This window comes from Camelina sativa, chromosome 1, assembly GCF_000633955.1.
Source record: "Camelina sativa cultivar DH55 chromosome 1, Cs, whole genome shotgun sequence".
Classification (NCBI taxonomy): Eukaryota; Viridiplantae; Streptophyta; class Magnoliopsida; order Brassicales; family Brassicaceae; genus Camelina; species Camelina sativa.
In genome coordinates, this window is record NC_025685.1 from 8,389,562 (window position 1) to 8,403,258 (window position 13,697).

General features: G+C 33.8%; 2 protein-coding genes, 1 long non-coding RNA gene and 1 pseudogene across 3 annotated transcripts; 1 reads left to right on the forward strand and 3 right to left on the reverse strand.

Annotated features, from left to right (window-relative positions):
• On the reverse strand, positions 18–1,199 carry LOC104783628. The gene is made up of 3 exons (XM_010508765.2): positions 500–1,199; positions 276–425; positions 18–173 (listed from the first exon to the last, which is right to left on the reverse strand). Exons 1-3 carry the CDS (start codon positions 1,125–1,127, stop codon positions 40–42), a joined length of 912 nt encoding a protein of 303 aa, XP_010507067.1. The 5' UTR covers positions 1,128–1,199; the 3' UTR covers positions 18–39.
• On the forward strand, positions 2,172–4,447 carry LOC104783635 (annotated as a pseudogene).
• Positions 4,398–5,445, reverse strand: LOC104783643 (protein MKS1-like). Its single transcript, XM_010508774.2, has one exon. It carries the CDS (start codon positions 5,225–5,227, stop codon positions 4,556–4,558), a length of 672 nt encoding a protein of 223 aa, XP_010507076.1. The 5' UTR covers positions 5,228–5,445; the 3' UTR covers positions 4,398–4,555.
• LOC109132218 lies at positions 12,254–13,052 on the reverse strand. The gene is made up of 3 exons (XR_002037476.1): positions 12,959–13,052; positions 12,658–12,854; positions 12,254–12,561 (listed from the first exon to the last, which is right to left on the reverse strand). It is a non-coding gene; the product is annotated as an uncharacterized LOC109132218 (long non-coding RNA).

A 13,697-nucleotide genomic window follows, 5' to 3' on the forward strand; every position in this document is an offset into this window, starting at 1 on the left:
ATCACAATCATCGACATGGCTCACTATTTGAGATGAGTTTTACTGCTTACAAAGAACTTTAAGGTGTTTCCACAACTTGTCTTGAATCCAACTATGATCTTCTTCTTTCCTGTATTGATGGTCATGATGATTCAGAACTTCGTGAGGGTTATTAACCTTTTCTATGTGAATACCTGCAACATAAAAAGCATGAACTTCCTTATAAAGTTCTAATAATTAAAAAAAGTTATTTTTAGTCTTCGTCTAATAAGCAAGCATAAGCTAAGTATACTCACAATAATATATCCACCGTTGCCAAAACGCAAGACGGGTACCGCTAAGGAACGCACAAGGTGTTTGAGCAAGCGCGATGATCGCTGTATCATTGTCGCTGTCTCGAGTATAAGCCAGCTTGGGATATCTCTGAATCAGATCCAAAGCAATACCTTCATATATGCGACACATTAGCCATCTTGTGAACATATAATATAGTTGCCAAAAAAAAGTTATATGAACATACCATATAATCCATCGACAATACAATTAGTCACAAGCATCGCTCCGTTCTTGCCATTGTGATCATCTGAACCATCAGGATCAAGATCACTGAGAGGTGTGTGATTGTAAAGATACCGAACAAGATGTTTGTGACCATACAACGAAGCCACCACGATTGGTATATGCTCTTTCTCGTTCCGGACACTAACCAAACTGGGACATTTATTCACCAAACACTCTGCAATCCTCACAATCCCACCGGTCGCAGCATAAGTAAGCGCAGTGTAACCATTATCATTCTTGATCTTCAACACTTGCTCTGGATCATGAATCCGTCTTATGATCTCTTCCACGATCTTGATGTGACCAGACAAAACAGCTTTATGGATCGGTCTGTCTCCGTTAGAGGTTAAGCTTGCGGTTAAAGCCTCAGGATTTCGGTCCAAGAACGCTTTCGTGGCTTCTAAGTTTCCACTGTCTATGTTCTTGAAGAGGACAAGATAGGTCGAGTTTTCTTGTCCTATCTTGTTTTGTGGTAGCTCGGCTGCTTCATCGATCTGCATACTATCTGACCTGAAACTGCTGCGGCCTGTTTCTGATCGTATACTGTCAGCTCTGAAACCTCTGGGATAACCTTTTTCAGTATCCATTTTCCGGTCGGCAAGAAACGTGATTGGTATGTGTTTGTCTGAGTGTAATATTGTTCTTTTTTATAATTTGTTATAAAGCAAACAGAGCTTTCCGTTATTCGAACAGAGAGAGACATGAGTAAAGTGTTAAAAGAGAGTGGTGGCTTCTCTTTGAAGGAAGGTTTTTTAAAGGACAAAAGGAAAGAGAGAAAGGATTCAAGGAATTAACATTCCCATTAACATTATACTGTGTAATATGAACAATCCTTGACCATTCGTAGGATTCAAGGAATTAACATTCCCATTAACATTATACTGTGTAATATGAACAATCCTTGACCATTCGTACCAAGAACTATTTTCAAGATTTAGATTCATCTTCTTTTTTCTTCTTTCTATATTTGTGTTTGTTACCTTTTATAGGGAATATTTAAAAGATTTAGCTTTTTTTTTTTTTTTTTGGTTTAAAGATTTGAGCTTTGGTGTTAAACAATTTTACGTCGTTGCAAAGTAACGAATTTAATTTCACCCTTCTAACAATGTTCATTGTAAGTAAAATTCAAATATACTTGAACTTGGTAAGAAAACTCATATTTTTTACAACAAGTCATTGAAAAAAAAAAAAAAAATGAAGATAGGAGTGCTTTGTGGTTCTTCACTTCTCTTGTAAGATGTAAATGTTTCAAACCTATATATTAATCAATAAAAATAAATACATATAAAATAGTGTGATTATTTAAATATAAGAAAATATCTGTAATCTATTTTGTAGCTACATTTGTTAAATTAAATGTAGTGCCCCAAAAATGGTGTTCTTTATTTAATTTGATTAATTATATATATTTTCTAATATTAATTATTTAAATCATATATTAAAATCTTTTTTTTTGGGCAACCATCCATATTAAAATCTAAAGACAACATTTTGACATATATCAAAATCTTATAAAATATATAAATTAATGAAACTTGTTCGATTTTGTATGATAAGATAAACATTAAATATAGTGAATTATTTGGGGAAAGTTTTAAATATATAACGGCAAAGATTAATGAGTAAAATTACAATCGAACCAGACCTTATCTTCCCAAAAAAACTCAAACCCCTTTTTTTTGTGCCGGCGACGCTTCTCTACTGAATTATTTCAGTAAGATCTCTCAATTCTTCTCTCCGGCAATGGCGATTCCGTTGCCTCTCACCTCTTACTCTCCAATCTCAGCTTCTTCGTCTTCGTCTTCCTCTTCTTCTATTTCCCGAACCTCTTTCGTCCCTCTCACTCCTCGCCATCGTAGTTTCTTCTCCGCACAGAATTGTAGTAGGCGTGTACTTCTCAGCTGCTCTTCTTCTTTGTCCTCAGACAACGGTTCAGCGTCAGATTCCATGAACGGGAACGGGAACGGGAACGGAAGGTATGATCTTCAATTCTCAATCTTTAGGCCCATAAGATGTTTGTGAAAATTCGTCAATGAAGACACTTTTTGGGTTTAGGGTTTAAGACTTCATTCAAAATAGACTTTAAATCTGAATTTTAATTGTTTTGGTTGAAGTAAATCTAAACCCATTCATGAAGTTTGGAACTTTTGGCTGATTTTGTTTTAAAGCTCTGTTGCCGTCATCTGTAAATTTTTCAGTAGCTTAAATGGGCAATCATCTTTTCCACGAATGCCTTCCTTTGATGGAACATCTAAACCACCACTTAAATGGAGAAGGGTTTTACTCAGTCAGTGGAGAAGCTCTTGCTGGAGACGAGGAGCAGAATATAGATCCTAAGGTTTTTGTTTTTGCTTTTCTTTGTTCTCTGTTTCCTACTACAGACGTCTCATCTGTTTTCCCATTAATTAGGTTACTATGGCGATTGCAAGGGAAGTTGCAGCAGTAACTCGACTTGGTATTGAGGTAATTCTGGAAACACTTTATTCAAACATTTTTGTTCTAGTTGTAATTGTGTTTACTGTGACACTTAGTGGTTAGGTATTACGCTTTGTGCTCTTTCCTAGACATGTTGATTGATAATAAAATATGGTACCCTAAGCATTTGATGATTGCCTATAGAGTAGTAAGAAACTATGTGGAAAATCATTTAGTTTAAACTTACAAGAAACGGATGCTTAAGTCATGGGGTGGAGATTTATGGGAGTCTACATGTAATAGATGATGGGTCTGGGTCATTGAGCATGCCCATTGCAATGTTTTGTGTGCTCTGTCTTGATCTTACAACCTTTACAATAGGTTGCTATTGTTGTTGGAGGAGGAAATATCTTTCGTGGATCCACCTGGGCTGGGTGCAGTGGCCTTGATCGCTCCTCTGCTGATTATATCGGGTAATTATATCCACTCATGACTCTAGTCCACACAAATTTGTTTTTCTGAACTTTACTCCTTCTGTATGGACTTATCTTGTTCCCTTTGCGCCAATAAGACCTTGAAATTTCGTCTATTGGAGTTTTTTTTTGTTGTCTCATTGGTTCGTCTGAAAATTTGACAGAATGCTGGCAACTGTGATGAATGCAATATTTCTTCAAGCGACAATGGAGAGTATCGGCATCCCAACCCGTGTCCAAACCGCTTTCCGCATGTCGGAAGTAGCAGAGCCTTACATAAGAAGACGAGCAATCAGACATCTAGAAAAAGGCAGGGTTGTTATATTTGCAGCTGGAACAGGCAATCCGTTTTTCACCACCGATACTGCAGCAGCTCTTCGATGTGCTGAAAGTAAGTCGGAGGTGGTTTCTGTTTCAAGTTTTCTCCAATGATTCATTTATCATTAGCATCGTTAAAAAAACAAAACTTATCGCATTTGGACACAGTTAACGCAGAAGTAGTGCTAAAAGCAACAAATGTTGATGGAGTGTTCGACGATGATCCTAAACGAAACCCAAACGCTCGCCTCCTCGAATCACTAACTTACCAAGAAGTAACCTCAAAGGACCTCTCGGTGATGGATATGACTGCTATCACTCTTTGCCAAGAAAACAACATCCCAGGTCTGTATTTAAAAACACTCTCTCAAACCTTAACATGATCATCAACAAGAACGCTTACTTGGTCTGTGTTGATGTTGGCAGTTGTGGTATTCAATCTATCGGAACCTGGAAACATCGCCAAAGCAATCAAAGGAGAGAGAGTCGGTACATTGATAGGAGGAACCTGGAACTCTGTTGTTACAACAACTACTACATCATGAATCCCTCTTTCTCAAAACACAAAACTTAACAGAGTATCTTAGGTCAGGAGAATCTTGTCACTCCTATATATATATATATATATATATATATAGTTTGCAGACAACGTTTAGGAATCTGTCTGAAATTTTTGAAAGTTAAATTTAGTTTTTTTTACATGAAGCTCATTTTTAAACCCTTTGGGTTATTACAACATTGGATATGTTAAAGATACAATACAAAAAAAATAACAGAGAAGCAAAACACATAAATATTAAATATAATCGTTACTGAAGATCCCATAAATGACTACTACTACTAAAGACATCAGCAAAAGTTGGAGAAGCAACCAAACTAGTATAACCAGGACTAAACGTTAGAAACGGGCTCATCAATCCCGCCGGCGAAAACCATCCCGGCGGTATAGCCGGCGAGAACATTCCACCTTGAGAGAAAATCCCGGCAGAAGCTGTCGGCAACATGGCCGGAGACGGGGAGAGTATCCCCGGAGCATAACCACCAAACTCAGCTGCTTCTTCCATGGCCGTGGGGATTTCATCATCTCTAGCCACCACCACCGGAGGTTCTTTACCTCCTCTCGGGCTAGCATTTTCCGTCGACGCAAGTCTCGCCGCCGGTGAAACGTTACCACCGCCGCCAGATTCGAGGAAAACTTCAGAGGAGATACCCGTGAGACGCTGGACTACGTTCATGAACTCGGACGCGGTGGCGTGTACGACCTTGGGGGAAACGGCGTAGATGACCACCGGCTCTCTAGGAACATAAGGCTGCTGGGGTTGGTCACGGTTCTGAGGCGGCGCAGGGTGTTTAGGTGGTTTCTTGATGATTTTGTGTGAGTCTTTGTGGACGCTGAGAGGTGAAGGACGAGGACCACAGATCTGAAGCTGCCGTTTCTGGTTCTGTTGATCGCCGCCGGCGAAATACTCCGACGGATCCATTAAAAAATTTGGGGGGATTTATTAAAGTTCTCACTTCTTCTTCTTCTTCTTCTCAGAATTGAGTTTTGTTTGATCTTCTCTGTTTTGTTTGGTTTGGGAATTAAATTGTCCGGCGACTGAGTAAGTTGACCAAAAAAACAGAACAGAAGGATTAGTTTGACTTTATAAAAATGTTGACTTTTTGTGTGTCCAACCAAAGCTGTACAGCACATTCCTCATTGAGGAAACCTCCCCATTCTTGGAAAATTAGTAGGAAAGATCTTACTTTATTTATCAAGGAACCAAGGCACACAATTTTAATAATGTCTTCAATGATTACCTCTCTCTCAGACTCTGCCATACATACAATTAACGCATACTATTATTGGGCCGTGAAACTTCAGTTTAATTAATTTTAATTTACATGTTCTAGAAGAATCGAAGTTACAAAATATGCGGTATCGATCAATCCTTACTTTCTAAGCTATTGATTGTCTGCTACTGCATGCATAGAACAGAAGTAACAAACCTAACAAGACCTACAATGAGTTGTCGAAGAAAAATATTCAATTGAATTATTTTTTTTCAAACATTTTTAATATAATTCTGTTTCATTTCAATTAGACAAACAATATTAAATCACATAAAAGCTCAAACATATTGTGATTGGTTTGAACCACTCATTGGATTTCGATAAACCTTTCGTTTCAATAATTAATAATGTGCTACTTTTGGTTTTATTGTTCTATGTTTTTTTTTTCAATGTTTTTAGTTTTGTTCTATTAATTTGACTCTGTTCTGTGAAAGATTCGTCAGTGTATTATCTTGATATTAAATCTTGATATTCGATTGAGCTTGGAAGTCCGGATGAAACACGCTTTTATTTGTTTATGCAAAGCCCACATACGGAATCTAGTTTGGCCCAATCAAACAGTTGATCACTTCAATTTCGTCCAATACAAAAAAACTCTCTCTAACAATAATTTCATAGATTCCGAAGAATGTAACAATGTATAGGAAAACATTTATATGTTATCATCATTTTAATGTTACGTTGTAAACAAGATCTTAAGAAGTACGGACTACGGAGTACCAACAACAAAAGACTAGCTATATAGGCTTTTGAAGTCTATATAAAAATAAGCAGACTTTTTACATGTTATCAAATTTAGTATACTAAATATGGGTATGCTAAATTGTATGGTAAAATAACTATGTAATACAGTAAAACCTCTATAAATTAATACTCTATAAATTAATTAACACTATAAATTAATAAATTTTGTTAGTCCCAAGTCGGGCCAATGTAAAAAATAACAAAATTTGATAAGATTATAAGATAATAATTTTTTTGAAATCTCCATGTAAAATATAGTCCCAATAATATTATAAATTAATAATCATGTAAATTTACATATATATAATGTATGTTTCTCCTAAAGCTCATATCTATAAAACAATTGTTATGTTGTATTTTCAAACTATAATGATATACAATATTCTGTAACATGCCAAAAAATAGCTAATTTTTGGAAATTTTCAATTTCTAAATATTCATCATTTACATTTTGATATTTTGATTGACTATTAAAATACAAAAATTGATATTATTATTCATAAATTTGAATTTATGTATGTCATGTGTATAAGTGAATTTGTCTATTGTATTTGTAATTTATCGTTAATAATGTTTTCTATATATTACAAATTCAATTCCAATACCATAAAATTTACAAAAACCGAAAGTAAAATTATATTTTGCTAACATTGTCTCAATTCATAATTTTAAATATTCAAACTATTAAAATATATCTATAAATTAATAATTATTAATTTACACTATATAATAATAATTATTAATTTATAGATAAATTAATATCACTATAAATTAATAAAATGTCTTGGTCCCAACATTATTAATTTATAGAGGTTTTACTGTATCTATTTCAAGTTAATAGAGTAAATTATGACATTAAAATAATGATGTTAAGTTTGCATAAATATGTTAACCACAAACTAAATATAAATTTGCCTAATACGCTTTTAAAATCTGCTTAAGAATTGTATACTTTACGATTTACATGCCATTTTTATCTTTAATATACTGAAAACATTATTTTTAATTATTTGGGTTTACAAGATGTGTAAGCTGACTATTCTTTTTAGAGGCACTTAAAAAAAAATTGATTTTTAATTTTTAAGATTATGGTTTGACATCAACGTTATTTGGCGTTGCAGTTTGGTGGGGTTAGAAATGGGGTTGTGGGAATATCTTTGGTAGTACAGGCAAGTGTCGGGATAGAGTTAAGTTTATAAAGGACTTGGCCAAGGAGATTGGTAGTGTGAACAGAGAGATGAGAAGCCTTGGACATGTTCTTACGCGTGTTGATCAGATGATTGCTTGGACTGCACCTTCGAATGGTTGGATGAAGATGAATACAGATGGTGCATCGCATGGAAATCCGGGCACAGCAACGGCAGGTGGTGTACTACGGGATAGCTCAGGAGTGTGGGTGAGTGGTTTCTCTCTGAGAATAGGGATCTGTTCGGCTCATTTGGCCGAGTTGTGGGGTGCTTATTATGGCCTCGTATTGCTTGGGAGAAGCAAGTGGCAAGGCTCGTATTGCTTATTATGGACAGAGTTAAGTTTTCTCGAGATAGGGGTTAGCGAGGCTCATCCTTTGTCTTTCCTGGTACTGTTATGCCATGGCTTCATATCTAGGGATTGGTGCGTCCATATTTTACACACGTATAGAGAGGCAAATCGTCTGACTGGTTTGGCAAACTATTCTTTCTCGCTTGAGTTAGGTTTTCATGATTTTGATGTTATTCCTAGTTGTCTTATTTCTTTATTGTCTAAGGATACTCACAGTTCTGCTACCGTTCGTAACGTTGTTGTTTAAGATTTTTCTTTTAATAAATTAAAGGAGGCATTGTCTCTCTTTTCACACCAAAGAAAAGATCATGGTTTGACATTATATTGTCAAATTAAAATGTCTATTATAATATTTTTTTTTATTTAGAAGTGGATAGAAAGACCAGTGGATACACTTGGTTTCTTGTCCTTAGTTCTTCTCGAACTGAGATACGAGCTAGATAGATACAAGTATTTCGTCGAGCTATCTACACCCACGGCAGTATGCAAGAAAAAAAAAGATTGGTAAAATATGATCCTTTAAGTCTCTCGATATCTTTTTTCAAACATCACTGTGCTAACAGAAAAGTTACTTATTTTCAAACTTTGATATCTCTCATCCATAATAAACAAATAAAAACGACTACTGCCACAATTAACTCCTAAGGATTTATTTAAGTTTTGAGCTTTTTTTTCTTCCAAAGAATTGGTGCTTTTTATAAAGCTTTTCCAAATAATTTAGTCTTATTGATTATGGTAAATTAATATTAATCTATCCACGTAAAACAGGAAATTTGTAGTAACATGGGTTAGTTATATTAAAAGACGTACTGAGTATTTTCCACCAACGCGTCGGGTCGAAACCTCTTTTGCCACTTGCCAGTGGCCCGATAGTCCGTCCTCTAGGAAGCACTTGATCCCCTATTCAAGGAATTTTAATTGTTCCTCAATTATTTACTAAGCTCACCAAATTATCTGGACATGTCACAAATCAGTGCCTATAATTTGTTAATATCTGTATACTAGATTAGGATCCACACTAAACCGCGGAGCAAAATTATTTATAACTAAAATATTTAATTATAAGTTGTATTTCTTAGTTAAATATGTTATAATTATATTATAATTGTTAAATAAACCATATAATACCGCAATATAATTTATTTTTTTACATAATATTTATTTAATCAATTTAATTAGATATGTCTATTCTCTGATACTGACAATGTTAACAAAATAATGAAATGATGTTTTACCCCTGTAACACCGCGAATTAATAATATTTTTTAGTTTATATAAATATCGATAAAACTCGTCCCGCTATATAATTTCGTCCCGAGATATTTTAACTCACACTATATCATTTTAATTTTCAATATTTATTGTGTACATACGGTATAATATTTATCATATTTAACTTTTTAAAAGTTTTAAATATTTTTCATATTTAACCTTTTAAAAATCTTTAAAATAAAGAACTGGAATAAATCAAATAAAAGTTTTTAAAGTTGGAATGTCTGATAAATCAAGCTTTCTACTCATTTGTATTCAGAATCATTTTGGTCTCTTTTATAGTATGACTCTGAACCATTGTCCATTTTTGTTGGACGATGTGGGATATTGTACCCGTATTTTTTTATTCATCTATTAAGTAATATATGTCCGTTTTTAAATTTTATATTGCATTATATGCAGAAAAAATCACAATTTTTATTAACTAAATGTATTATAGAATAATTCAAGATAATTTAAACATAAATGCAAATAAAAAATGGATTTGTAACAAAAGACAGATCATCAAAAGCTTTTTTCTACATGAAAAGCAAAGGAAGGTAACAAAAGAAATGGAAGAAATGGATTTGATTATAGAAATATTATACCTCTTAAATGAGCTCCATACACTCTCAGCATCCTTAAGCTCTTACCTAAAGGAAATAACAAAAAAAAAAGATTGAAAATCAGTGCAATGTTTGAACAAAAAAAAAAAGAGAGAGAGGGTTTTTACTCATGGTGATTGAAGCCAAAAGAGAGAGAGATGAGCGATCGATCGATGAGCAAAATGTTTTAATGAATGATGTAGTCTATAGTACTGTCTTTTGATACATGAGGTGAGTGTGTGTCCTCAAATCGGATCCCCTCAAATACGTGTGCATGTCACGTGACAACTATTTGAAAAAAGAAAATCAAGAGCACATTAACGACTTAATGATGCCAATCCATAAAACTAAAATTTTATACTAGTATATAATTCGTTGCTATACACTTTTAACTACCATAAAATGGTATTTATTTACTTATGTAATACAAAAATCTTCTCCATGTAGCATATATATCCATGTTGATTACCAAAAAAAAACTTGATTTACCTCTCCTGCTGCTTTTCTATAACTCTAAACTTATACTAAATAATTAGAATAATTAGTTCCTTATTGTTTCTTAATTAATGCATTTAAAATAAGCTAAAACACGACTCTGTGCAAGATTTAATTGATTGATTTGTTATTTGCCTGTAAAAGAAAGAAGTCGGAGAAAGAAAACATTCTCAAGTTGGAAAAAAACGTGTCAAAGTGGTCCAACATATAATATACGACCCTCTCTCTCACAGTGGCAAAACGGCGGTGGACTATCGTACTACACTAGCTCTCATTTATTTTTGTTTTCGTGCTTCTTTTTGCATGAGTAACTTACGTTTTTGTCCTCTACTTTTATTTCCTAAAAATTGATGTTTTGAAATAGTTTTTTGATTCACAAAAATTAATATTTTACAAACTTTAAGAAATAATCATTGAAAATATTTAAAATTTTAAATTATTGTTGATTTAAAATTAAATAATATATTCCTTTATTAATTAAAAAACTTTGATAGACTTGGAGGAGAGTGATGGGACTCTCTCTCTACGTGTCCGCGAGGGGTAAGCAATGCGAGCACAAATGAACATGGTAATAATGTGCGTGTGATATGGGAACTTGATGAGGGAGAAAGAATACTTGTTTTTTTTGGGTGTTATCTTAATCATTATTAATCAACAAATTAAATCAGTTAAAAATGAATTAGGATGTTTTCAAACTATTGAATTTAAAGTAAAGCAACAAAACTTTTATACTAACAAAGTAATGGAACTATAAGAGGAAAATAAAGATGGATAAATAATTAAATTGTATGTGACATCATCATATTATCTGATTTTTAAAAACAAAAGAAATTGACTGATTTAATCATTAAACAGATCGCAACAGTATCACGTGATATCCCATGATCCACCCACAAAAATACTCTTGCGAACCATTTTAGACTAGTCATATGATATCCCTATCTCTGATCTCTCTGTATTGGCGTTTTTCTCTCAAATATCATGTGTGTCTTGTAAATGCATTAATCCCACTAATTTGTCAAAATAAATAATAATAATTCAGTTTCAATGAACTCAATTTTTTAAAATCTAATGGAGGAATTTGACCTTAACTCCACTAACCAAATATAACACATATAATGATCAAAAAGAAAGTAACCATAAATAAAAATTTGGGTTAGAGAATTTTGATGTACACCAAGAGAGTGGCAAACGATTGTTCTCAATGATAATTATTTTTGCAACTGTAGAGGCGTAAATTTGTTCATCTCTATTTTCCAACGAGAAAGGTATCAAAAGTCTCACAAAATCACTTTTAGTACTTGGAAAGAAAAGAAAAAAAGAAAAAAGTTGTTTAGTTTTCCATTAATAACGATAGACGACTTATAGTTTTTCTAAATCTCTGGTTGGAGAATAACAAGAGCTTGTATAATATTTTGAATGACTTAAAAGCAAATTCCGGTTCCAGTAATATAGGATTTTGAAAGATATTTGACTAGCTAACAAGTGATTTCAGAAAAGGAAAAAAAAAAGAACAAAATACTAAGTCCAATATTTTTGCTTAAGTGAAGAGTTGTTAGAGTTGAAGTTGTTAGAGTCTAAGAAGACTGAATCAATTAAGGATTTGGAGTTCCAATATGTGTATGATAGCTACTAGTGTGGCTGATGTAAGCGTTACATGCTAGAACTAGGAGTAACGTTTCTAAGTGCAAGGGTGTGCGAAGTGTGTGTTGTGTTGTAAGAAACTATCCAAACAACAAAACAATGTAGTCTTTTAAAGAGAAAACGTGTTATTGTGTTTCTCTCCAAACAAGAAGTAAAACTGAGTGCAACAATTAAGAGAGACGTAAAGAATGAGAGAACAACGTCTGAGAGTGAAACAAATGTTAAAGAGTGAGAATGTCAACAGTTTTCTATGCCAAATCCAAGAGAAATATATGTGAACGAAAAATGATTTTTAGCATCAAATAATGTCGGAAAAAGACAAAAATTTAGAAGCAGCAGCAGCAGATTTAGCCTTCTCAGTTTCCAGTTCAACTATGATATCCGACAAAGTCAGCTGCGCACTCTTGACCCGTTCCTCCAATTTTTGGACTCGGAGATCATCAGCAATTTCTTTCTTCCTCAACAAGGAAACCTCCTCAAGCTTTGTCTTTAACCAATCCAGCTTAAAACCCGCTTCTGTTAGCTCTCTCAAATCGCTGTCAATGCTGCTTAGCTCAGTCTCAGAAAAGCTCTTAGGAGACCTGCACAATGTCTCGATGAGGCTGATGATAGTATTCATGTATGCTGTTTTTAGACCTTTGCAATTTAGTTTGAAATCAATTGCAATGTCTGGGTGTTTCATGAATAGCCGGCTAAGGAAAAACCTGCCAACAAAAAAGAAACAACAAGATCGGGTTATCCAGAAAGAAAGAAAGAAAAAGAAATGAGGAAGCTCCTATATATGTATAAGCAATGCATACCTGAGTAGAAAGAAACTCAAAACCTTCGATTTCAAACATATCCTTCCCAGTTACATGTCCTTCTTCTTCAGCTACTTTAACTTGGACTTTAATGATCAATTTGTTATTCTCCAGAAATCCTTCCTCTTTAAGCTTGCTAAGAGGCAGTGTCATAGTACCCCACGATGGGGTTTTAGCGCAGAACATGCTTGTTGTTTCTGTAAGACAAAACAGATATGTATATATATATATATATATAAACTTATCTTCTTTATCAATGAGATATTATGATGTATAAATTACGATACGATCATATCATTACCAGCTGCTCTGTAGAGCTCCTTTCTGGATTGATTCAACAAAATGAAGCGATGACGAACTCGCGTTTTCCATCCAGTTAGAAGTGTTCTAAAATTGTGAACGCACAGGTACAGACGCAAGTCATCATCGTTTTCCTTGTGATGAAATACAACAAACCTAAGATAATATTTTAAATTATTACCAAAGTATAAGATTATAACCACTTTTAAACACTAAAGATTGATTATACTCACTTACCATTCCCATCCACAGCCTAAGAACGTCGGAGACGACCCCCTTTTCTTCTCGGAGAAGTTATTTATCTCGAACGAGAAACTCGTTTGCAACTCAGAATTCCCTATATCTGATATATTAATTAAAACGCTTACTTAGCCTTTTTTTTTTATTATTATTTACATTGAGGAGAGACGACAAAGAAATTTCTCATAAACTTTTTTTTTTTTTTTTGCTACTCGGAGACCAAAAGAGCAAACAAACAAAACTTAAACCAAAAGAAATCAGAAGAACAAACGACTTACCCGAGGTAGTACTCTTCTGCATCTGATTCCCCATATCTTATCAAATCGCTTTCTTAATTAGGCTTTTACTTCCTCAACCAAAAGACAAAGTTCTTGCAGAGAATTTGTAATTAAGAAGAATTTTGGAGTGCTATACGAAAACCCTATTATACAAAGTTGGATACGTTCTGCGTAAAATTAATGGTAAAAGTGGACACTATAAACCAATAAAAAGAAAGAAAA